The 27,023-nt window shown below is 42.7% G+C and overlaps 1 protein-coding gene across 2 annotated transcripts in view; it reads right to left on the bottom strand.

The window, feature by feature from the left end:
- Positions 1–27,023, bottom strand: part of BABAM2 (BRISC and BRCA1 A complex member 2) — a 308,755-nt gene that overhangs the window by 3,592 nt on the left and 278,140 nt on the right. Inside the window, exon 12 of one of the 2 annotated variants that reach the window (XM_008174875.4) lies at positions 13,548–13,580. The exons of the other annotated variant lie outside the window; for it this stretch is intronic. Coding sequence (XP_008173097.1) covers positions 13,548–13,580 — 33 coding nt within the window. The remainder of the gene's footprint in view (positions 1–13,547; positions 13,581–27,023) is intronic. 2 annotated transcript variants of the gene reach the window in all.

Below are 27,023 nucleotides of genomic sequence, written 5' to 3'. Positions count from 1 at the left end.
AATGCCTGCATCTGTAATTTTCATTCCATGCATCTGAAGAAGTGGGTTTTTTACCCACGAAAGCTTATGCCCAAATAAATCTGTTAGTCTTTAAGGTGCCATTGGACTCCTTGTTGTTTTTCCAGAAATGAATGTCATACTTCATAAAATTAAATACCTATTCTTCCTTCGCAATTCTTAAGCCACATGTTTAGGATTCTACTTTGTCATTTGTTGTCTTGCCCAGGATGAGGTACAGGTAATATCAAAGACAATTACCCAGGATGAGTTTTCCCATCTTGGTGCAAGATGCAAGACATTATGGAAGACTTAAAATAATGATTATTCAACACACTTACTGGATGGCTGCAGAAAGAAACAGGGGACATACAAAGAACTGCAGCCAGGTTACATGTTCAGACAATTATTTTAGCTGCAGCATGTTGGACAGACTGGGGATGAGAGAAAGAGAAATGAAAAAGGGGCAATTCAGGTAAGAGTGTGTCATTGTGTAAATCCGTGTTTTACTGGTGGGGACAGAGAGGAAATGCCTAACTTTAGAAATGTCCGAGAAGTGACAGGAATTGTCTAGAGCAGGGGGTGGGCAAACTTTTTGGCCTGAGGGCCACATCAGGGAATAGAAATTGTATGGCGGACCATGAATGCTCACAAAATTGGGGTTGGGGCTGAGGGCTCTGGGGTGGGGTTGGGGATGAGGAGTCTGGGGTGTAGGAGGGTGCTCTGGGCTGGAACTGAGGGGTTCAGAGGGTGGGAGGGGGATCAAGGCGGGGGCAGGGGTGCGAGAAGGAGTGCAGGTTCCAGCTGGGGGTGCAGGCTCTGGGGTGGGGCTGGGGATGAGAGGTTTGGGGTGCAGGAGGGTGCTCCCGGCTGGGATCGAGGGGTTTGGAGAGCGGGAGGAGGATCAGGGCTGGGGTAGGGGGTTGGGGCATGGGGATAGGCTCAGGAGTGCAAGCTCCGAGCGGCGCTTATCTCAAGCGGTTCCCAGAAGCAGTGGCATGTTCCTTCTCCGGCTCCTATGTGGAGGCGTGGCCAGGCGGCTCTGCACGCTGCCCCATCCGCAGGCCCCATCCCTGCAGCTCCCATTAGAGCCCTTAGAAGCCAGAGCGAGGCCATGCCACGGCTTCTGGGAGCAATGTGGAGCGGGCTCCGACCCAACTAAACATCTCAAAAGTGTTTTAAAATCCCATCTCCCACCATGCAAGTCTTTCGATTCCAGACAAGAGGGTGTTAAAAATAATGCAGTCTTCCAGGTACCTGTTGAGACACAATGAGGACTGGGAAGCCTGCTCTGATGCTGCTTGGTTTGTGGCATCTCTGCCTTGTACCACTTTGGGACTGGAGAGATGTTGTCAATTTTTGGTTGATTTTTTTTTTCCTTTTGGGAAACGCCGAGGTCCCTTCATTTCTCTGCTTTACTTCCTTCCCCTCAAATGGCCCTATATCACAATGATATTACAGCAAGCTAAGGAGGACTGGCTGCAACACTCCCTGGAGTGCAGCAAAACTCCTGTGTGCAAAAGCCTCTCACCCAGGTGCTGAACACGATGCCTTTGCAACCCACTCACAACTGTTTACGTCTTAGCTGACAATGAGGCCCTGTCTACACTGGCAAGTTTCTGCGCAGTAAAGCAGCTTTCTGCGTTGTAATTCCCGAGGTGTACACACTGCCAAGCCACTTAGTGATCAGAAACCATGCAGTTGCAGCGCTGTAAAGAACCACCCCGATGAGAGGCATCCAGCTTTCTGCGCCGGGGCTACAGTGCTGCGGTGTCAGTGTAGACACCGTGATTGATTACAGCGCTGTGATTGGGCTCCTGGAGGTGTCCCACAATGCCTGTTCTCGCCAATCTGGACATCAGTTTGAACTCTACTGCGCTGCCCTCAGGTGACCAACCGTCATTCCCCACCCTGTAAATTCTTTGGAATTTTGAAAGTCCCCTTCCTGTTTGCTCGGTGATGCATGCAGTGGTCTCAACACATCTTTCTAGATGGCCATGCCTGCTCCACGCACCAGGCAATCCCGAGCTGCTGGACCTCATCAGCATTTGGGGAGAGAACGCTGTCCAATCCCAGCTGCGCTCCAGCCATAGGAATTATGATACCTACAGACAGATTTCACAATCCACGACAGAAAGGGGCCATGACTGGGACACACTACAGTGCAGTGTCAAAGTGAAGGAGCCGCGGAACGCCTACCACAAGGCGTGGGAGGCAAACCGCCGCCCCGGTGCTGCGCCCATGAGCTGCCAGTTCTACAAAGAGCTGGATGCGATTCTCAGTGGTGACCCCACCTCCACTGCAAAGTCCCCTGCGGATACTTCGTTGGCTCGTGTGCCAGTCAAGAGTGGACCGAGCCAGGAGGAGAAATCTTGGATGAGGATGTGGAGGGGGACCCAGAGGCAGAGGATGACTTGGAGGTCAGAGATGCATGCAGTTAGGAGCTCTTTTCTACCCTGGAGGAGGCTAGCCAGTCACAGCTGTTAGATGTTGGTGAAGCGCAAACAGGAGAGGAGGCCCCTGGTAAGTGGATATGATTTGGGGAATCGCTGAAGCAAGTTGTTGGGGGCAGGAGGGTTGCAGAAAGCAGGCTTGTCTCTCACCACATGCCTAGTCTGAGCAGCGGAACAGGATGTTGATTGACTCCCTCACTTCACAGGAATCTGCCTCAGAGATCTCCAGGAAACTCTCATGGACATACTGGGCAATCTGCTGCCGCAGGTTCTTTGGCAGAGCTGCTTTGTTTCTTGCCCCATTAACGGTAACTTTCCCGCACCACTCTGCTGTCATAGGGGTGGAGGACCATTGCTGCACACAGGCAAGCCGCATAGGGGCCAGGGTGGAAGCCGCAGTCTTGGAGAAGACCGTCCCTTGATTTCCTGCTCACCCTCAGCGGTGAGATATCTTCCATAATGATCACCTCCTGTGGAAAGTGTGGGGACAGGAATGATTATCAGGCCCCCCCCTACAGTGCTGGCTCTCCCCAAGCGCCACATGCCCAGTGTACAGTAGGGTCCGGGAACACTGGTTTCCCCAGTGGCTACTCACCATTTTGGGGGGCTTGTGCTTCATGTGTGCTTGCCTGGGGTCAGCCAGTTAGAGAAAGGTGTGTGAGTACTGGTTGTGTTTTAAATCACTGAATCAGTGTTCTATGTATTGCAAACAATACTGCTTCTGTAAAATGTTGCGTTTAAACTTCAGAGACGACCTTAGGAGCCCAACCTCCCTCTTTGTTATCAGCGGCTGAATGGCTGTGCAGAATTAGAAAGCAGCCAAGAGGAACTAAAGAGGACTTTCTGCATGAAGTTATGATGCACTCCGCTGCCGAGAAACAGGAATTGAAGGAGCGGCAGGACAGCAAGAAGAGGGACCGAAAGGAGAATGCGTTATGCCAGAATGAAGCCACGGAGAGACTCTTAAATATTATAGAGTGCCAAGCAGCCATGCTCCAGGCGATACTAGCACTGCAAACCGAGCAGCTCCGCACCCGCCCTCCCCTGCAGCCGCTGTCGCAATACTCTTTCCCATGCTTCCCCCAGGCACCGCCAACACACTCTTATCAACCTCCTGACCCCAGTCTGTACCTGCTGCATTGCACTCCTGCCCCATCTCAGTCCAGCACTGCGGACTCCCAGTACCCACTGCACTCAATACCCATCACTCTGCAGTTTGGCCCTGCTGAAGTACAGTAGCCGCTGCCTTGTACTCCATAGGAGAAGGCTGGATATGATCCCTGGGCATACACAAATCTTTAGCCATCCCGGGACTCCACCTCCTCCTGGGACCTTCCCTTCCCCCATCCCCCTCACTACTGATGGGTTTTTTTTGTTTGACTCTCTCCTCCGGTTGTTGTTTTTTAATAAAAAAATTGTGTTGGTAAGAAAGAAATCTTTATTCTATTAACTGAAAGCAAACAGAGCCCTACAAAGCAACAGACAATTATGTTAAATCTTCATATTGCATAGTCTGCACCAATCACAATCACCTCCTAGCATTACAAGCACTGCTCTCCCGAGCATAGCAACAAATATTAGTGGCTTTCAGCTTCAAATTGCTGCCTCAAGGCATCCCTGATCCCTATGGCCCTGTGCTGTGCCCCCCTAATAGCACTGGTCTCTGGCTGTTCAAACTCAGCCTCCAGGTGCTGTGCCTCTGGGATTCAGCCCTGAATGAACCTTTCACCCTTCTCTTCACAAATATGATTGAGTGTGAGGCACACTGCTATATTTGGGGGGAGGGACAGCTCAGTGGTTTGAGCATTGGCCTGCTAAACCCAGGGTTGTGAGTTCAATCCTTGAGGGGGCCACTTGGGGATCTGGGGCAAAAATCAGTACTTAGTCCTGCTAGTGAAGGCAGGGGGCTGGACTTGATGTCCTTTCAAGGTCCCTTCCAGTTCTAGGAGATGAGATATCTCCATTATTTATTATTTATTATTTATTTATTATAAGCATAGGAATATTGTCATCGGCCAGGTCCAGCTTCCCATAGAGGCAGCGTCAGCGGGCCTTTAAATGGCCAAAAGCACACTTAACAGTCATTCTGCACTTGCTCAGCCTGTTGTTGAACTGCTCTTTGCTGCTGTCAAGTTGCCCCGTGTATGGCTTCATAAGCCACGGCATTAAGGGACAGGCAGGGTCTCCTAAGATCACAATGGGCATTTCAACTTCCCCTATGGTGATCTTCTCTTTTGGGAAGAAAGTCCCTGCTTGCAGCTTCCTGAACAGGCCAGTGTTCCAAAAGATGCGTGCGTCATGCACCTTTCCAGACCAGCCTGCTTTAATGTCCGTGATATGCCCACGGTGATCCACAAGTGCCTGGAGAACCATAGAGAAATACCCCTTCCGATTAATGTACTGCTATTGCGCAGGCAGCTGACAGTGTGTGAACACACAAGAACAGTTTCCCTTCAGTGTTCTCTGAGTGGCGATGTAACTGCTGGCGCTGTAACTGCCAGTGTAGACATGCCCTGAGTATAAGGGGTTTGCTATCTTTGCTGCTCAGAATGGGTGTGTATCATCGCACAGGCAGATGTCTAGCTCTTTGATAAGTGTCTTGCTGCAAGAATCTTTTGTTTTTGTTTCTTCAAATGGTCATTTTCCAAGTTCAAGGTGTAAGTCACTGGGTTTCTATGGCAATTTTTCTTTAGCACTTCAGAAAACAACACACATTCTCTGTATTTAACCAATACGTGTTGATAATAGCGTACACTGAATTGCAAGTGCTATGCTCAAGGACACCACTGAGAGTAAAGCACTTATCTTTCCTTGACCTTACTATCCACTAAAAAGAAAGTTTCGCTATTGCACATAGTAAATATCTGAGAAAAGGAAGAATCAGACCACTCAATGTTTACATGTTCTTCCAGTCCTTTAAAACCCTGACAGTGGTGCAAGGTCTCAAGAAGGCTACATATATTAATATATGTCTAAATCCAAGAGGCTTGGAAGCCAGGTGCTGAAAACATACTTGACTCACAATTCACTTGTTTTTGTGAAATTTCACCCTAAGTTTAACGTTATTTTAATGCAGTTGCAGTGTTGGATTTTATTGTTTAAATGGTAGCAAATCTGCACTGACATTGTACTGTGCCGTTATGAGGTGGTTTCTACTGACTTGCAATGCTATTGTTTGACCTTTAGATTCCAACAATGAAAATCCTCTCCACAAACTAGATTTGAAATTGTTTAGCTGTAGTAATTTCCCATTACGCAAGGCTTCCCAGGAACTTATGCTGAAAGAGTCCTGCCATTGTGATGCACTTTCTGATTTCTCGCTCTCTTTTTCTTGTTGTTCCTTTTGCTCTTATAGATAACTGTTTAATAGTTTTCTTGTTACTGGTTGGTGTGTAAGAGTGTTGAGAACTGGTAAAAGGTTTCCGTTTCTCTTCACCACCTTGATGTTCCCAAAATGTCAGATCCTGAACCCAGAACAATCAGGATTCAAACTGTGAGAGAAAAAGTCACAAAGTGCCTTCCCAACCAGCATTTATTATGCTTCCCACATCTGGGGCAGGGACATGATGTTTGTCAGTCTTCTTCCCAATTCACTCAAAAAGCCAAGTTGGAGAAAGACAGGCACTTCAAACTTCGCTTGTGCAGGAGTGTTTTGGTGCCAAGTTTTCTGACACTGACAGCCTCAAAATCATCTATTTGTACTGACATCCTTCATCTATGTCAAAAACTCAGGCTATAGTTGTCCCAGTGCCTTACATTTCAAGAGATTATTTCTGGAAGAAAAAGAAATAATTCTTGATGGTCAAAGCATGGTTGCAAAGGCTCTTCCATACCTGCTGTAAACTCAGCACCCAGAGCAGAGCACTCATCATCGATATGGTAGTCTGTCTTGGCACTGGTTTTCAATGGCAAGTGAAAGCCCTCCAATAAAAAATGTGGATCCATCTTCTAAAGATATAGATGTTGTCACCACCTTCTCCTAGATCCTTAAATGTCTGGATTTATGTTCCTTCTTACTTGGAGGCCGCCTAAGCTAATCCCACTTGGATTCCTCCCTGGTGCCAGTTTTGTGGACAAACTTGATCCTTTAGATACTACTTGTCATTTAAGCATTTTAGTTAAGTGCTGTTTATCACAGAATCATAGAATATCAGAGTTGGAAGGGACCTCAAGAGGTCATCTAGTTCAACCCCCCCTGCTCAAAGCAGGACCAATTCCCAGCTAAATCATCCCAGCCAGGGCTTTGTCAAGCCGGGCCTTAAAAACCTCCAAGGAAGGAGACTCCACCACCTCCCTAGGTAACGCATTCCAGTGTTTCACCACCCTCCTAGTGAAATAGTTTTTCCTGATATCCAACCTGGACCTCCCCCACTGCAACTTGAGACCATTGCTCCTTGTTCTGTCATCTGCCACCACTGAGAACAGCCGAGCTCCATCCTCTTTGGAACCCCCCTTCAGGTAGTTAAAGGCTGCTATCAAATCCCCCCTCATTCTTCTCTTCTGGAGACTAAACAATCCCAGTTCCCTCAGCCTCTCCTCATAAGTCATGTGCTCCAGACCCCTAATCATTTTTGTTGCCCTCCGCTGGACTCTTTCCAATTTTTCCACATCCTTCTTGTAGTGTGGGGCCCAAAACTGGACACAGTATTCCAGATGAGGCCTCATCAATGTCGAATAAAGGGGAACGATCACGTTCCTCGATCTGCTGGCAATGCCCCTACTTATACAGCCCAAAATGCCGTTAGCCTTCTTGGCAACAAGAGCACACTGTTGACTCATATCCAGCTTCTCGTCCACTGTGACCCCTAGGTCCTTTTCTGCAGAACTGCTACCTAGCCATTCGGTCCCTAGTCTGTAGCAGTGCATGGGATTCTTCCGTCCTAAGTGCAGGACTCTGCACTTGTCCTTGTTGAACCTCATCAGGTTTTTTTCGGCCCAATCCTCTAATTTGTCTAGGTCCCTCTGTATCCGATCCCTACCCTCTAGTGTATCTACCACGCCTCCTAGTTTAGTGTCATCTGCAAATTTGCTGAGAGTGCAGTCCACACCATCCTCCAGATCATTAATAAAGATATTAAACAAAACCGGCCCCAGGACCGACCCTTGGGGCACTCCGCTTGAAACCGGCTGCCAACTAGACATGGAGCCATTGATCACTACCCGTTGAGCCCGACGATCTTGCCAGCTGTCTATCCACCTTACAGTCCATTCATCCAGCCCATACTTCTTTAACTTGGCGGCAAGAATACTGTGGGAGACCGTATCAAAAGCTTTGCTAAAGTCAAGGAATAACACATCTACTGCTTTCCCCTCATCCACAGAGCCAGTTATCTCATCATAGAAGGCAATTAGGTTAGTCAGGCACGACTTCCCCTTCGTGAATCCATGCTGACTGTTCCTGATCACTTTCCTCTCCTCTAAATGTTTCATAATTGATTCCTTGAGGACCTGCTCCATGATTTTTCCAGGGACTGAGGTGAGGCTGACTGGCCTGTAGTTCCCCGGATCCTCCTTCTTCCCTTTTTTAAAGATGGGCACTACATTAGCCTTTTTCCAGTCATCTGGGACCTCCCCTGATCGCCATGAGTTTTCAAAAATAATGGCTAATGGCTCTGCAATCTCACCCGCCAACTCCTTTAGCACCCTCGGATGCAGCGCATCCGGCCCCATGGACTTGTGCACGTCCAGTTTTTCTAAATAGTCCCGAACCACTTCTTTCTCCACAGAGGGTTGGTCACCTTCTCCCCATGCTGTACTGCCCAGTGCAGCAATCTGGGAGCTGACCTTGTGCGTGAAGACAGAGGCAAAAAAATCATTGAGTACATTAGCTTTTTCCACATCCTCGGTCACTAGGTTGCCTCCCTCATTCAGTAAGGGGCCCACACTTTCCTTGATTTTCTTCTTGTTGCTAACATACCTGAAGAAACCCTTCTTGTTACTCTTAACATCTCTTGCTAACTGCAACTCCAAGTGTGATTTGGCCTTCCTGATTTCACTCCTGCACGCCTGAGCAATATTTTTATACTCCTCCCTGGTCATTTGTCCAATCTTCCACTTCTTGTAAGCTTCTTTTTTGCGTTTAAGATCAGCAAGGATTTCACTGTTTAGCCAAGCTGGTCGCCTGCCATATTTACTATTCTTTCTACACATCGGGATGGTTTGTTCCTGCAACCTCAATAAGGATTCTTTAAAATACAGCCAGCTCTCCTGGACCCCTTTGCCCTTCATGTTATTCTCCCAGGGGATCCTGCCCATCTGTTCCCTGAGGGAGTCAAAGTCTGCTTTTCTGAAGTCCAGGGTCCGTATTCTGCTGCTCTCCTTTCTTCCTTGTGTCAGGATCCTGAACTCGACCATCTCATGGTCACTGCCTCCCAGGTTCCCATCCACTTTTGCTTCCCCTACTAGTTCTTCCCTGTTTGTGAGTAGCAGGTCAAGAAAAGCTTTGCCCCTAGTTGGTTCCTCCAGCACTTGCACCAGGAAATTGTCCCCTACACTATCCAAAAATTTCCTGGATTGCCTGTGCACCGCTGTATTGCTCTCCCAGCAGATATCAGGGTGATTAAAGTCTCCCATGAGAACCAGGGCCTGCGATCTAGCAACTTCTGCTAGTTGCCAGAAGAAAGCCTCGTCCACCTCATCCCCCTGGTCTGGTGGTCTATAGCAGACTCCAACCACGACATCACCCTTGTTGCTCACACTTCTCAACTTTATCCAGAGACTCTCAGGTTTTTCTGCAGTTTCATACCGGAGCTCTGAGCAGTCATACTCCTCTCTTACATACAACGCAACTCCCCCACCTTTTCTGCCCTGCCTGTCCTTCCTGAACAGTTTATATCCATCCATGACAGTACTCCAGTCATGTGAGTTATCCCACCAAGTCTCTGTTATTCCAATCACATCATAGTTCCCTGACTGTGCCAGGACTTCCAGTTCTCCCTGCTTGTTTCCCAGGCTTCTTGCATTTGTGTATAGGCACTTAAGATAACTCATCGATCGTCCCTCTTTCTCAGCATGAGACAGGAGTCCTCCCCTCTTGCGCTCTCCTGCTTGTGCTTCCTCCCAGGATCCCATTTCCCCACTTACCTCAGGGCTTTGGTCCCCTTAAAAATGTATTAGCTCATGTATTGGGTTTTTTTAAACACCCTTTCCCCTAGGCTAGATAATCATAGACTCATAGACTTTAAGGTCAGAAGGGATCATTATGATCATCTTGTCTGACCTCCTGCACAACACAGGCTACAGAATCTCACCCACCCATTCCTGTATCAAACCTGTGTCTGAGCCATTGAAGTCCTCAAATCATGGTTTAAAGATTTCAAGATGCCGAGAATCTTCCAGCAAGTGACCCATGCCCCATGCTGCAGAGGAAGGCAAAAACCCCCCAGGGCCTCTGCCAATCTGCCCTAGAGGAAAATTCCTTCCCGACCCCAAATATGGCGATCAGCTAAACCCTGAGTATGTGGGCAAGACTCACCAGCTAGACACCCAGGAAAGAATTCTCTGTAGTAACTCAGATCCCACCCCATCTAACATCCCATCACAGGCCATTTGGCATATTTACCCCAATAGTCAAAGACCAATTAAATTGTCAAATTAGGCTATCCCATCATACCATCCCCTCCATAAACTTATCAAGCTTAGTCTTCAAGCCAGATATGTCTTTTGCCCCCACTGCTCCCCTTGGAAGGCTGTTCCAGAACTTCACTCCTCTGATGGTTAGAAACCTTCATCTAATTTCAAGTCTAAACTTCCTGATGGCCAATTTATATCCATTTGTTCTTGTGTCCACATTGGTACTGAGCTTAAATAATTCCTCTCCCTCCCTAGTATTTATCCCTCTGATATATTTATAGAGAGCAATCATATCTCTTCTCAGCCTTCTTTTGGTTAGGCTAAACAAGCCAAGCTCTTTGAGTCTCCTTTCATAAGACAGGCTTTCCATTCCTCGGATCATCCTAGCAGCCCTTCTCTGTACCTGTTCCAGTTTGAATTCATCCTTCTTAAACCTGGGAGACCAGAACTGCACACAGTATTCCAGATGAGGTCTCACCAGTGCCTTGTATAACGGTACTAACACCTCCTTATTTCTACTGGCAATACCTCGCCTGATGCATCCCAAGACCGCATTAGCTTTTTTCAGAGTCATATCACATTGGCAGCTCATAGTCATTCTGTGATCAACCAATACTCCGAGGTCCTTCTCCTCCTGTTTCTTCCAACTGATGCATCCCCAGCTTATAACAATAATTCTTGTTATTAATCCCTAAATGCATGACCTTGCACTTTTCACTATTAAATTTCATCCTATTACTATTACTCCAGTTTACAAGGTCATCCAGAGCTTCCTGTATGATACTGGTCCTTCTCTGTATTGGCAATACCTCCCAGCTTTTTGTCATCCACAAACTTTATTAGCACATTCCCACTTTTTGTGCCAAGGTCAGTAATAAAAAGATTAAAGAAGATTGGTCCCAAAACCGATCCCTGAGGAACTCCACTAGTAAGTTCCCTCCAGCCTGACAGTTCACCTTTCAGTACTACTTGTTGTAGTCTCCCTTTTAACCAGCTCCTTATCCACCTTTCAATTTTCATATTGATCCCCATCTTTTCCAATTTAGCTAATAATTCCCCATGTGGAACTGTATCAAATGCCTTACTGAAATCGAGGTAAATTAGATCCTGTTCGTTTCCTTTGTCTAAAAAATCTGTTACTTTCTCAAAGAAGGAGATCAGGTTGGTTTGGCACAATCTACCTTTTGTAAAACCATGTTGCAATTTGTCCCGATTACCATTGACCTCAATGTCCTTAACTACTTTCTCCTTCAAATTTTTTTCCAAAACCTTGCATACTACAGATGTCAAACTAACAGGCCTGTAGTTGCCTGGATCACTTTTTTCCCCTTTCTTAAAGATAGGAACTACATTAGCAATTCTCCAGTCATACAGTACAACCCCTGAGTTTACAGATTCATTAAAAATTCTTGCTAATGGGCTCGCAATTTCATGTGCCAGTTACTTTAATATTCTTGGATGAAGATTATCTGGGCCCCCCGATTTAGTCCCATTAAGCTGTTTGAGTTTGGCTTTTACCTCGGATGTGGTAATATCTACCTCCATATCATCATTCCCATTTGTCATTCTACCATTATCCCTAAGCTCCTCATTAGCCTCATTAAAGAGTGAGGCAAAGTATTTGTTTAGATATTGGGCCATGCCTAGATTATCCTTAACCTCCACTCCATCCTCAGTGTTTAGCGGTCCCACTTCTTTCTTTGTTTTCTTCTTATTTATATGGCTATAGAACCTTTTCCTATTGGTTTTAATTCCCTTTGCAAGGTCCAACTCTACATGGCTTTTGGCCTTTCTCACTTTATCCCTACATGTTCAGATCTCAATAAGGTAGCTTTCCTTGCTGATCACTCCCATCTTCCACTCCTTGTAGGCTTTCTGCTTTTTCTTAATCACCTGAGATGCTTGCTCATCCAGCTTGGTCTACAACTTCTGCCTATGAATTTTTTCCCTTCTTGGGATGTAGGCTTCTGATAGTTTCTGCAACTTTGACTTGAAGTAATTCCAGGCCTCCTCCACCTTTAGATCCACAAGTTCTTCAGTCCAATCCACTTCCCTAACTAATTTCCTTAATTTTTTTAAGTTAGCCATTTTGAAATCAAAAACCCTAGTCACAGATCTATTTTTGTTTATCCTTCCATTTAGTTTAAACTGAATTAGCTCATGATAATGCCTAAAGGAGAAAGGTGGGTTATTTGCCAGTAACTGAGGTGTCCCTGTTGCAAATCCTATTTAAACCTGCTGTATCTGGCTGGAGGGTGTGCTCCCCTCTAACAATGGGGATCCCTGGAAAGTCAGGGAGCTCTGTTTCATCTTCTCATGGCTCATGCTAAAGAAATGTGGCACCCTTGGGCTCTGGCAATCCTCAGCTGCCTGAATAGCCCCTTGGGGTTACCAGGTAATGCCCTTTAAGGCAGCATTGAGGCTGCTGCAAATTATGCTGAGGACTTGGCCCAGGACTACACACTCCCCCCCCCACTCCCAGCTGCAGCTAGGGATTATTGGATGCATCTGAGAATCAGAGCCACAGAGACTAAATCACACCTTCATAGACATTACCTCCGAATTTGCTCCGATACCTTCAGAGAACACTATTTGCTTATATGTAACTTCACTCTAGCTGAAATTTTCATGTGCCAAATGATGAAAATCAGTTTGCACCTCTCCATCTCCAATGAACTGCTGTTGCAAAACACCCACAAGTTCCTCTAGATCCATGGAAGCTGTAAAGGAAGTTCTACAGGAAAGACACTAGGGACTTTATTCTCAGTACTTTGATGTAATGTACAAGACATAGTGGGTGACTCAATGTAAATGCTGATGGAGTTCTCTCCTTTCCCCACTATGCTGGTCACAGCAACAGATGGGATGAACCTACCCAAAGCAGAACTTAATATATTTAAGAAATTATTCAGGCAAAGTTTATTTTTACACAAAGCTTATACTAGTAACAGTACCAAAGTTAGTTAGATCTTGAGTTATGTGCTCTGGAAGTGGTGGAGAAGTATGAACTACACCTCAGTAAATTTAACGTGAACACTGCATTAATGCAACTTCTTCACTCTCTCTTATTCAGGTTATTATAACACCCATCCCCATGGTATCTAAGAACCTTGGTATATATATCCATACTTGGTAATAGGCACTCAGGTCAGAAATTCTCCTTTTTTCTGATCCTTAACAAAATATCCCAGTTACTGGGGAGAGTGGAAACAATTCAAGTTAGAGAAGATTCTTTCATAAATTAGCTGGGAGAGCCACACTCCACCCTCTTCTGAATAAATTAGGTGAAAGCAAGATCTAAGCAGAGCATAGATCAGGGCAGAATAGAGCCCTAAGGCTTACTAGTGTTTTTCACCTATTCCTCCCAGACTAGAATTATTATGCTGCCACTTCTTAATAAAATCATAATATATCAGTGGTGTCAACAGCATGGCCATGTTAGAATTAAAAGAGAGGATCTCCAAATCCTATTAAAGTAATCTAACTATTCACTTTTTGAAGTGCAAAGTGGTGATTATAGGATACCTTTGTATTTTTCTGTTCCTGCTGCAACTTGTTCTGAAACAAAGAAAACTTGTTTTGAAAATGCTTGACACCCACAACAATCTGTTCTTGGGCACTTGACAAGAGGGTTTGTCCTTTCCTGACCATACCAGCGCTGTGTGTTTCTGTGCAACTCCCTGTAACTAAGCCTTAGAAGTGTAAAAGATACACATCATAACCCTCCCAAAGATAGGAGTGGCCATTTTTCCATGACAGGACAAAGCCAAAGAGACAAATGTTAATGATTCTCTCACATGTCTGTTTCTTCTTAAACTCCATTTCAATAACTTTCAGGCCCTATCCAATTCAGCTTAATTAATATAAATTAGCTATGTGAATTTATAATTGTAGAGTAAATGGTTACACTTATCCCTATAGTGGATTTGTATTTAGGTCACATTTTGCAACAGCATTCACTAGAACTGTAACCTGTGATTATACTCTTCCGTATGTATCCCTAGGATCTACAAACAGTAGTTTTGCATTTAACAATGATGTAATACAAAAAGTTCACCAACGTGCTAAGATCATAAGAGAAATGCAACACATACTGAATGGCAGATATGAACATCCATTTAATATACAAGTGTGACATTATACCAGCTCTTTAGCTAAGGTTAGTATTTTCATTTTAAACTTAGACTTGGGACATTAAACATCTCTGCTATTTTTACGCAAAAGCGAATTGAAGCTTAATATACTTATTATTATTATATTATTATATAATAATATTATTATATAAAGTTTATATACTTGAAATAATAATTATTGTTAAAATATTTCATTTGCTAACCCATATTTTGAGTTATATTTTATATATTGATATGTATTTCTATAGTGTTCACTACAATAGTACTGAAGTACCTCACATGGTTAAGGATACATTAGCACCTGCATGGTAGAACTCTCATCTCTATCTCTGCCTTTTTAACTGTTTTTTTACAACAATAGGAGCTAGTGGAGGGTATCTTATGACACAGCTATTTGGGGAAAATGATAGTTTAAGCAGATGTATCATGGACTATACTCTGTTCAAAAGTGACTAGTGATTTGGGGTGGCTTAACTTTGGGGTGCTAACTTACAATACTTTAAATGAACCCAATTTGCAAAGGGTGGATGCTCAGGAGTTCATGAAAGCCAAGTCCTGTAAGACATTAAGTTGAGCACCCAAAAGTTGAGGTAAATTGAAAATCTTGGTCAACTTTATTTGGGTTCAGTAGCATCATAACCTAGAATTTTTCAAAGATTCTTTTATCAGTTCAAATACATATATGCATCCTTTTTAGTATGTATGACTGAATCCACACTAAGCTGTTAGATAGTATGCACCTTGGGACATGGATTATAGCTTCCTCATTGCACATGCTTGGCCATAGGAGACTTTTTGCTGTTACATAAGCACGGTGCTTGATCCCCATGCTTGGATCTGTTTTATGGAACTACCATCCAGAAGCAGAATAAAATAATCAAACTGTCCATGCGACAGCATGAAGAGTTATTTAGTAACTACTAATTTAACTAGATAGATACATAAACATACAGTGGGGTCCCAGTGTATAATAAAATTACGTGGCTGTGCAGATGGCTGAAAATTTTATATTTTTGCCAAGCTGCCAAATAAATCCACCAAAATAATGCCTCCTTCTGTTCCTGTGCATCCCTGCCTGCCATTTTTCCTTTCTGTCTTCTTCATCTCAGTCTGTTTCTTTTGTTCTGTGAGTTCCCTACAAAGAAGAGTTCAATACATTTCTGCTTCCATGTTGCTCCCCTTAAAGGAATAAGGGAGGCATCAAGGACACAGAACAGTTTCTATCCTTAGCTCCATGAAAGAGGAGATCGTGTGGCCAATTGGAGGAGTGGGGGTGAATCAAAGCACACAGTAGCAGAAGAGGGCAAAAAGTTTGCGGGTTCATAGGGAGGTTTGCAGGAAGCAGTAGCCACCATACAAAACTGCTCGAGCTGCTTGCACTTCCATTCCAGAGCCTTGCATGACAGAAAACTGTCTCCAAACAATAAAAATAGAAAATATGAGCTTCCTCCTCTCCATCACCACATAAAAGTGTGAACTTCTGAAGCTAATCCCCATAAATCTATGAGGTGCAAACTCTAAACTCCATTCACCTCAATGAAGTGTTGACTTCTGAATTTAACTAGGACCCCTTCACTCCTCCAAAGCTTTTGGTTAGAGTCTATACAATTTCTAATTTACTTCACATCCATGGTAGGAGAAAAAATTGTCACTGAACATGTCTTTCATGGGTTAGCCCATTGTAGAAATGCCAGGTGGCACTGTTCTGCTACAAAGGAAACAATAATAGACATTAGATTTTCATTTTGTTGGCCATTGTTAGAAATATTTCAATAAAACTGCAGGTTATTGAATGATTTTTTTAAGTCAATTCACATTGTCACAGAATTCAGTGTAGCTCAGCCACATCAATTATGTGGGCCTTACTAATATACCACATAGTACAAAAAGCCTAGTTCATCTGTCTATCTGAAATAACAAATAAAAAATAAGTACAATAAACTAACTACATTGAAGGTAAAATGGGTGTAAAGGAAAAGGAGCATGAGGGTTCTGGATTCTCTTGAAAGAGAGGTCAAGGAATTAGTTTGGAGGCGAGGTTTCATCTCCTTATATAACCTTGCATCACATGTTCAATTCTGAGAGGAGACAAATACATGACCACTGCTTCCAGAGAACTCTGACCTTGGTCCCAAGAGCATGGATCCCTACTGATAATGCAGAAGAATCTAATTGCTGTTGAAATCTAAGTATACATTAAATCACCTTTTAGACAACTATCAAAAATGGATTAAGGGAACTCTTACCAAAAAAGTAACGTTCCTGAATCATCTATAAATACTGTATCTTAAAATCAAGACTCTCTGAGGGTCTATTCTTTTATCGACATTTGTGAACTTACATTTGTGAACTTATATTGCATTAAAACTCATGTGAGCAACACGTATGAGCCCCATTAAACATCAATGGCAGAACAGACCCCCTGCATTTTAAACTGGCTTATCGATGCGTTCTGTCTGGTTGTTCAAATCAGATAAGTATTTCACTTCCTTCGCCTTCTCCCCAGGGTATATAAATAGACTTTGTTTACTCAGATGAAGGCTTGTGGTCTTAGATCATAGCAGTTTTACTTCTGCTTTCTTAACTTCCATTTTCCCCAGGGGATTAGTCGGTGCTTAGGGTCCCAACTGTCTGTGAAGATAGGAGTCACTGGATTTTCTCTGTCACTGTGTGAATGTTCAGCTTCTTTGCTAGTGGATTATTTGAAAGATATTCCAGAGTCATCATGGAAGTGTTTTATTTTAATGTAATCTCTCTAAATAAATGCAATACTAATTTAGTGAAAATTCCCAACTGCGTGATCCACACTGTGACCGGCCCACTCTATCTTCTCATTTGCTTGAGGGCCTTAACCACAGCTTTCCCAGTAAACCCATTTGTAAAGATTATCCTCCTTAAAAAGGACATGGTTGATGTATATTTATTATTACTATTGTTTACTTCAGCAGTGCTGCAAGTGCAGACAGTAGATGAACTGAACCATACTAGTAAATCCCAAACCTGTGGTTACAAAACAAAACAGCAGAAACACAGAATGGTGCATGGCAATTATAGCTGTAATGCTTTATTGAACAGGTGTGATTTTTGTAGGAGAAGGAAAGAGCTAGACATGATGTTACTGAGATGCTGTTCCAAGCATAAAAGGCAGTATGAAAAATGTGTGAAGTAAGGAGTGGGGGAGGTGTGGGTAGAACGTATGGAGGAAGACGGGATGTAGGAAGAGATTAGGACAAAGATGTAATCAGAGTCAGAGTTAGATAGCTTTGCAAATGAGATGTCTGAAAGGACTGCAAGAGAAAAGAGGAAGCATGTACAGAGATTCAAGATAGGTAATTACAGTGGTTCTAACAAAATTTAATTACTTCAGGTACTGAAAAAAAAAAAGATCAGCCCCTAAAACCAGAAAGGCTAAATAGCAATGCATCGGCGACTAATCATTGGGGCAGTCAGCCAACCAACAACCCTTGAAGGTGGGTTTGCTTCAGTGTGGATGTGCATCGTCAAACCATTCCCTTTGCTCTGCCAGTTTGGCTCCATTCTGATGAGCACAGGCAGGTTACTGAATTATACAGGAATTCTGCTTGGGCATTCACAAGAACAGAGCAAGTAGTCAGAGAGAAAAGGGATGAGATGAGATCTATGAAGAGTCACAGAAATGTAGGGGTGAAAGAGACCTTGAGAGGTCATCAAGTTCAGTCCCCTGCTCTGAGGCAGGACCTAGTAAACCTAGCCCATCCCTGACAGGTATTTATCCAATCTGTTCTTAAAAACCTCCAATGATGGGGACTCCACAACCTCTCTTGGAAGCCTATTCTAGAGCTTAACTACCCTTAGTTAGGAAGATTTTCCTAATATATAAACTAAATCTCCCTTGCTGCAGAGTAATCCCATTACTTCTTGCTCTACTTTCAGCGGACATGGAGAACAATTGATCTCTGTTCTCTTTACAACAGCCTTTAACATATTTGAAGACTGTTACCAGGCCCCCTTTCAGTTTTCTTTTCTCAAGACTTAAGAGGCCCAGGTTTTTTTTAAACCTTTCCTCACAGATCAACTTTTCTAAACCTTTTATCATTTTTGTTGCTTTCCTCTGGACCCCCTTCAATTTGTCCACATCTTTCCAAAAGTATGGTGCCCAGAACTGGACACAGTACTCCAACTGACGCCTCATCAGTGCTGAGTAGAGCAGGACAATTACTCCTCATGTCTCACATACAACGCTCTTGTTAATACACCCAGAAATGATATTGGCCATTTCACAACTACATCATATCACTGACTCTCATTAAATTTATGATACACTATAATCCCCAGATCTTTTTCAGCAGTACTACTACCTAGCCAACAATTCCCCATTTTGTAGTTATGCATTTCATTTTACCTTCCTAAGTACTCTGAACTTGTCTTTATTGAATTTCATCTTGTTCATTCAGACCAGTTCTATAGTTGTTTTGAATTCTATTCCTCTCATCCTATGTGCTTGAAACCCTTCCGATCTTGATGTCATCTGCAAATTTTATAAGCATACTCTCCACTCCATTATCCAGATCATTAATGAAAATGCTGAATAGGACTGGAATCAGGACTGGCCCCTGTGGGACTCCTCTAGATACACTCTCCTAGTTTGATAACAAACTGTTGATACCTGTTCTTTGAGTACAGTTTTTCAACCAGTTGTATAACCCGCTTATAGTAATTTCACCTAGACCACATTTCTCTAGTTTGCTTATGAGGCTGTCATGTGGGATTGTATCAAAAGCATTACTAAAATCAAAGCATATCATATCTAATGCTTCCTGCCTATCCACTAGGCCAGTTACCCTGTCAAAGAAGGGAATGAGGCTGGTTTGGCATGATTTGTTCTTGACAAATCCAGGCTGTCTATTCTTTATAACCCTATTATCCTCTAAGTGCTTACAAACTGATTTTTTAATAATTTGTTCCACAATCTTTCCAGGTATCTAAGTTTGACTGACTGGTCTATAAATCCTCTTTGTCCCCTCTTTTAAAGACAGGTCCTATGTTTGCCCTTCTCTAGTCCTCTGGGACCTCACCCATCCTCCCTGAGTTCTCAAAAAGTAACTGCTAACGGTTCTGAGATTGCTTCTTCTGGTTCCTTAGATACCCTACAGTATGAATTTCATCAGGCCCTGACAACTTGAATATATTCAACTTATCTAATTATTCTTTCACCTGTTCTTTCCCTGTTTTGGCTTGTGTTCCTTCCCCCTTGTTATTATTATTAAATGTGCTGACCATCTGGTCACCAGTAATCTTTTTAGTATAGACCAGGGGTCGGCAACCTTTCAGAAGTGGTGTGCCGAGTCTTCATTTATTCACTCTGATTTAAGGTTTCGCGTGCCAGTAATACATTTTAACATTTTTAGAAGGTCTCTTTCTATAAGTCTATAATATATAACTAAACTATTGTTGTATGTAAAGTAAATAAGGTTTTTAAAATGTTTAAGAAGCTTCATTTAAAATTAAATTAAAACGCAGAGCCCTCCGGACCAGTGTCCAGGACCTGGGCAGTGTGAGTGCCACTGAAAATCAGTTTGCGTGCCGCCTTCGGCCTGCGTGCTATAGGTTGCCTACCCCTGGTGTAGACTGAAGCAAAATAGGCATTAAACACCTCTGCTTTCTTGATGTCATCAGTTATTAATTCTCCTTCCCCACTAAGTAGATGACCTACACTCTTCTTTGTCATTCTCTTGCTCCTAATGTATTTAAAGAACCTCTTCTTATAGCCTTTTATGTTCCTTGCTAGGTGTAACTCATTTTGTGCCTTAGTCTTTCTGAATTTATCCCTATACTTGTGCTATCTCTTTTGTACTTCTTCGTAGCAATTTGTCCATGTTTCTACTTTTTGTAGGATATGTGAATCAGCAAAACAAACTAAAACTGTTGTTTATTTATCTGGATTGATGAGACATGCCTGTCTGTACTCTAGGCCAGAGGTAGGCAACATATGGCATGCGTGCCAAAGGTGGCACACGAGCTGATTTTCAGTGGCACTCACACTGCATGGGTCCTGGCCACCGGTCCAGGGGGCTCTACATTTTAATTTAATTTTAAATGAAGCTTCTTAAACATTTTAAAAACCTTATTTACTTTACATACAACAATAGTTTAGTTATATATTATAGACTTATAGAAAGAGACCTTCTAAAAACGTTAAAATGTATTACTGGCACGCGAAACCTTAAATCAGAGTGAATAAATGAAGACTCGGCACACCACTTCTGAAAGGTTGCCAACCCCTGCTCTAGGCAAATGTCTAATATAAAAGTTACAAATTTGACCAAGACACCAATTAAAAATATTAGAACATACCTTAATCATTTAACTAACCAACATTTCAAATCCCAGTATCCATCTGGGTTATTAAAACCCAACTCCCCCCAAATCCAGACATTTCATCCTGCCCTTTCCTCTTTTCAAAAGCCCAGAAGAAAAATTGGGCCTTGCAGAAATCCCTGGAGATAAATACATAGGTCTTAATTTAGATTTAGCAGTCTTGAGTGTGTCCCTTTAGGGAACCCCACTATCTATTTATCAAATCAGTTGATCAATGGTATTTTTAGAGCACTTATTTCTATAGTATATAAGAGCAAATAATGCTTATTGCCCAAATTTTTAAAGTTAGCCTACATAATGTTCTAACTTTCAATAAAATAAAACAGCTTATGTGAAGTGCTCTTTTTATATTCCAAGTTTGCCAAACAAAAAGCCTTATTTTCTGGATTTTCCTTATTGATAAAATATATCTATAGATAAATTAGATATTCTTTCAGTAGAAATAGATTCTTTCCCCATCCATATTTCATTTCATACAGTGTTCTGTGTTCTTTAATAGTTGTTTTTCTTTTCCTACAGTCAAAGCTTCAATGATAAGTGACCAGAAACAAGTATTCCAGCCCTCCTATCTTGGCTGAAATCCACATAATGCATGACAGCACTGAAAATCCCTGGCAGGCATCTCAGAAGCTAACATACCATATCTTAAGTGTCAGACTTAATTAGCCAAGAAGCCACTTTCAAAGCTGTACATGAAAAATGTGATTAAACTAGAATGACTTTGTTATATGTATTGTACAATGTAGTATATACACCCAGAGCGTATTATCTTGATATGAAATGCTATTCTGTTAAAGAACATCTTCCACATTAATGCTTAGTTTATTAATTTGCTATTTTTGCCCATAATACTGTATCTTACAATTAAAAATGGTTTTGGTATTAAGGTTGCCCTATACAAAAACATAATATAATGTATTACAAAGAACGACGTTATCATTTATGCTTTAGCAAAATATTACTCCCCCCTCCCTTCATTTACCTGTCTTCTTTTTATGTATAATTCATATCAGGATGCTGCCCTGTCAGTGAATATGAGTTTTGATTTGAAGAATCAGAAAACTGAATTAACTCCATCACGAACCTTACACAGCTAGGTCATTTTCTATGGCTATGTTAGAATTTACTGGCTCTTTCAGGCTCAGGGGGAAAGCCCATCTGGGGAAAATAAAATCCGCCCTCAGCTGATCCTTGGAAAGAAAACCCACTACCTCTGTTTCTACTGCAAGGTTTTAGCCAAGACCAGCAAGAGTTTCCTTTTCCTTTTCTTTTTTTTTTTTTTTTCATAATTGCTGCTGTCAAAGATGGTTCCTGGGACCCAACGTTGAGAGTGATTTTTGGTGGATCTTGTGGTTTTTTTTATTTTGTTTAATTCTGTTAAGTGTGACTGCAAATCATTATCACCACCAACTGGATTGTCATTAATGCACATGAAGATAACGCTTGGATAGTGAGCAGGTAAAACACCATAGTTGTGGCTGACTTGACCAGACCCAGCTAAACTCACTTTAAGCACAAAGTACACATTTAGTACACATCCAGATTTAGCAAGCTTTGGAAGTAAAACCAAAGAAGCATGAGGTATCATACAGAAACTTCAAACTGTAGGATGTTACATATATATATTTGGTATTCAATGGCAGATATACGTTGGAGTGCCTTTCATGCAGTGAGAGCCTTCATACAGGGCAATCCTTACAAGTGGCTGGACAATACAAAGCAGAGAACAATAGCAAAGGATATATAATGCTAATACGCTCTTGAAGGATGATGAAGACTGGTGGGGAAAGGTGTGTGCCTTCATGGCTCTAACTTTTTTCTTTGGGGATTGTGAATATTTTTGAACCATTTTCTCTTTAATTGGTGTGCCTGGTAGAGAGTAATTTATTGCAAGACACAGGATTCCAATGCGTGCACCGCTTTGTGCAGGACATATTAAATAATAATGGATGACCAGGTTTCTAAATGTAATTTACCATTTGTTGCTGCAAATCATAAGTTCTAATAAATAAAAAGTTCTGACATACGATTTAGAAAGGATGATTGGATGTCAGGATTATTCGGAATGTTCTCAATTCTTGGGGTTCTCTTCCATGGTACAGAAAACTCACTTAATATGTTGTGGTGCATCCTGGAGTTGTACAGCTCAGATGTATAATATTCCATTATTATTATTTATGCAGTGCCATGGGAGTGTAGCTAGAGCACATCTCTTTTCCATTATCATCATTCATTATCACCTTCCTTCCTCCCTCCCCACCATTTTACATTTTTAAACTTTATTATAACTTCTGGATAGTTTAATACAATACACACACACACACACACACACACACGACTACAAATGGATAGCTGACATGTAGATGCAGAAAAGCAGATTTAAAAAAAAATCTACTGTTAAAAGATCCTGAGTGGATCTGAAACAATCATTTGAATGTTTGTGTTCAGAAGATTTTTTTTTTCGTGGAACCCCTTTTATTAGCAGGTTGGGAGAAGACTATATTACAGATTTAATTCTTCCCTATAATCTTGTACTGTGATATTTACTTGTGCCCACATAAGGGTAGGAAATAAAAATTGAAGAAAGTTTTGCATGAATTATAAATATTAAACTTTTTAAGGTGATCCAAAGTATCATAAAGTGTAAAGAATATCAATAGCTAATTTTGTCTATGATGTGGTAAGCCATATAATGGACTTAATATATGAACATGGGACACAGGACTGGGAAGGACCTCCTGGGTCACTAAATCCAGTGCCCTGCTATTGCCATCATATAATCCCAATCATAAATTTATCAAGCTCCATCTTAAAACTAGTTAGGTCATTTGCCCCAACTCCTCCTAGTGGAATGCTGTTCCACAACCTCACTCCCTCTAATTTCCAGTGTATACCCATTTATTCTTGTGCCAACATTGCTCTTTAGCTTATATAGCTCTTGTCATTCTTGGTGTTTATCCTCCTCATGTATTTTTAGCGAGCAATCACAACCCCTTTCAACCTTTATTTTGCTAGGCTAAACAAGCCAAGTTTTCTAAGTCTCCTCTTATAAAAGTATGAAGGCAGATGAGTTGAGATACTGGCTGATGTCACTATATGAAGAATGGTTGCTAAAACAAATGTAAGGAGATTCATACCAAAATGTATTACAAAAAGCTGGAAACCACTGGTTGAGCACGTAAGCCCCACTCAATCCTGGACCCATACAGAACATGCAGGGGCACGTAAATCTGTAATGCAACATTAAGCAAACACACTAGTGAGTGGGTGGATGGCAACAGTATTATTCAGAAACAAATTTTAAGGAACACATTGTTTTAGCCAAGTTGGAAAGACCACATAAACCCCGAAGTATGAGTATTTATTGGGATACCAGTTTTCCACTCTTCTGCAATTTTTGACAAGTAAAATACTTAGACTAATACTAGGATAAAGGACTAAATTCAGCCCTAACCTCCACTCCTTGCAACACCACTGAAAGCCATGGGGCTGCACAGGGTGCAAGTCAGGGCAGAAACTCAGCCAGAACGTGTCTAACAACTGAACATAATTTGTATAAACAAACAGCATTATTTACAATATTCCTTCACGAAATCCCAGGCTCAGCGTCTGCATGTTCTTTAAAGACACAGTTCATGCACACTTGAATGCCTACTTAAGAAAAAATCAAGAGCTTTCCCATGGAAACCACAGATATATTTTGTTTCACATGTACTGCACAAACACGGATGCTAGCTTTCCATAATGTACTATACGTTCTTATGCTAGCCACATATTTTAGGACAACATCTTTGGCACACTTTTAGACAGATGGCTCACACGAGTTTAAAGGTTTGTCTATTCTAGGGAAATATGTGTTGTTTTCAAATGTGCTAACTAACATTTTTGAATTAAAATGCTCAAATACACCTTAGCCCCTAGTGTAGAGAGTCATGTTAAAAATGAAGTATCAGAGGGGTAGCCATGTTAGTCTGGGTCTGTAAAAAGCAACAGAGGGTCTTGTGGCACCTTTAAGGCTAACAGATGTATTGGAGCATAAGCTTTCGTGGGTGAATGCCCACTTCCATTCACCCACGAAAGCTTATGCTCCAATACATCTGTTAGTCTTAAAGGTGCCACAGGACTCTGTTGCTTGTTAAAAATGAATTAGCTGGTTGTGGTAAAAATGTGTTAGCTGGTCCTAAGGCTTGTGCCACATTACGAAATGTTACCATAAAACATGCCTTAGTCTGGCACATCTTTCTTTGTGTCCACACTTACTTTTGAGTCCTGGTAGTAAAACTCTAACTTTCTGTTGGTCTCATTAAACCATCTCCCTGAAAGACATAAGCCCTCTATCTGCACTATTCCACTGCTACAATATCTGTGTGGATCATGTATTACCTATGCCAGTAAAAACAGTCCTATGGCAACAGTCCTACAATGCCTCTGTCCCTGTGACAATGACCCTCCTGATCACCATTCTGAACTCTGTTGCCAAGGGGTCACAGTGACCAGGCCCTCCCCCCCCAACAACACTTTAAAACACCATTTTGGAAATGTGTCTCTTCCGCAAGCCCACCTCAGAGCGCACAGATATGGATACCCATAAAGAAACAGGTAAACCTTGTACTGCTGCATGGTCAGGAAAGAAGTCTTGGATTTTCTCAGCCTGTGGGGAGGAGAAGTGCAAGCCCAGATGCAGAATAACTGTGGAAGTAAAGATCTCTATTTGGACACTGCAGAGGATATGCAGCTGGGGCACAACAGGGAGGGGCATCAATGCTGGGTGAAGGAGAAGGAACTGCAGCAGCTGGACAAAAGGCAAGGGAGGCCAACAGAAAATCTGGGGCTGTCCCACATATCTGCCGCTTCTTTGCAGAGTTGGATGCCATATTTGGTGGGGATCCTACCATCACCGCAAAAGTGACAGTGGACACTATGTGAGATCCCGAGGAGGGAACCCCAGCAGTGCACAGCAACAAAGAGAGTGTCAAGGACATGCATGCAGAGGATGCTGACCCAGTGGAGAGCCAGTCAGCTGAACTTGACTCAGTTGAGTCCTGAGGAAGAACCCATTATGCACTTTCTCTGACTACCCTTTGTTAATGTCAGTGAAACCTTCCTGGTGATCCACTAATGCCTGCATAACCATGAAAAGAACCACTTTCTGTATAAGTACTCAGCCAGAGGAGTGAGGGTGGGCGGGCCAGGATCAAGATATGCATTTCCTCTATCACTCCACCACAGTTTGGGAAATCCACTGCACTGAATCAATCTATTATTTCCTGCACATTGCCCAGAGTCACAATCCTGTGCAGCAGGTGACAATTAATGGGCTTGCACACCTGGATGATGACTGTCCCCACTGAAGACTTTCCAACACCAACCGATAGCAATCTAGGGTTGCAAGCTTCCACAACGTGATTGCTACCCATTTTCCACTGTCAAAACAGCTCTCATTTCCGTGTCTCTGCACTGAAAGCCTGGGGCAAGCTCAGCACACAACTCCAGAAATGTGACCTTCGGCATCTGAAAGTTCTGAAGCCACTGCTGAGCGTCCCAGATTTGCATCATGATCCATTCCCAACAATCAGTGCTTATTTCATGGGCCCAGAAGTGCTGTTCCACCGTGTGTAGCTGGTCAGTGAATGCTTGCAACATCAGGTGACTTTCATTCACTGTCTGCATCATCCACTCCTCCTCAGTTTTCTCTTTTTCACTGCTGCATGCCTGGCCTCTGTGATAGTTGCTGAAGTTCCACAAATACAGAAGAAGCAGGTGCCCTGTCTATAAAATTGATATGAGAATTCCACTGATCTGTTTGGCATCCATGTTTTTGCCAGTGAGGTGGCAGAGAGATTGAAAACCGGCACAAGGAACTGTGGGAATTTTAAAAACTGGTGCAAAAGAGAAGATTATGGCGGGAACAGAGGGAACTTAACCCTAAGGTCCCACAGTTCCCTGAGAGGAGTGCCAGTTTCTCACAGGACACTTCCAAAAGTCGCAGAAAGCTGGACTGTGGTGTGGGGCACACTGGGATGCCTTCCTGGAGTGCAGAGCACTTTTTCTCCGATACAACCTCTCGACGTGAAGGTGTGCTGCACTGGCAAAGGCAGGCGAATATGCACAAGCTCTACTGGAATTGCAAAATTGGTAGCTACATGCTGGCAGAAAAACTACCAATAAAACTTTCTAGTGTAGGTGTGACCTAAATAACCTTGGCTAACACATCTTAACCTGGTTGTCTTTGTCTACACTAGATGTTACATGGTGCTTAAAACGTATTCATTAAAACATTATTCATTTTCGCAGTGTAGACAAACCCAAAGAGAGAAACTGCTGCTCTTGGGACATTTCTTCCCAACAGAGAGTATTTTTTTTTTTTAATCTGGTCTGCCCACCCTGCGGGAGGCAGTAAAGTCAGCATTCACTCTCATAAACGTAGAGCTATAAACAGCAGCTTCTCTCTCTCTTTGTGCTTATGGGATGGAAACCTCAATTTTCTCTCTTCCCCCACCTGCTCACACTC

This window comes from Chrysemys picta, chromosome 3 (genome assembly GCF_011386835.1).
Source record: "Chrysemys picta bellii isolate R12L10 chromosome 3, ASM1138683v2, whole genome shotgun sequence".
Lineage (NCBI taxonomy): Eukaryota > Metazoa > Chordata > Testudines > Emydidae > Chrysemys > Chrysemys picta.
Note: the sequence above shows the minus strand (reverse complement) of the source record. Positions and strands in the feature narration are given on the sequence as shown.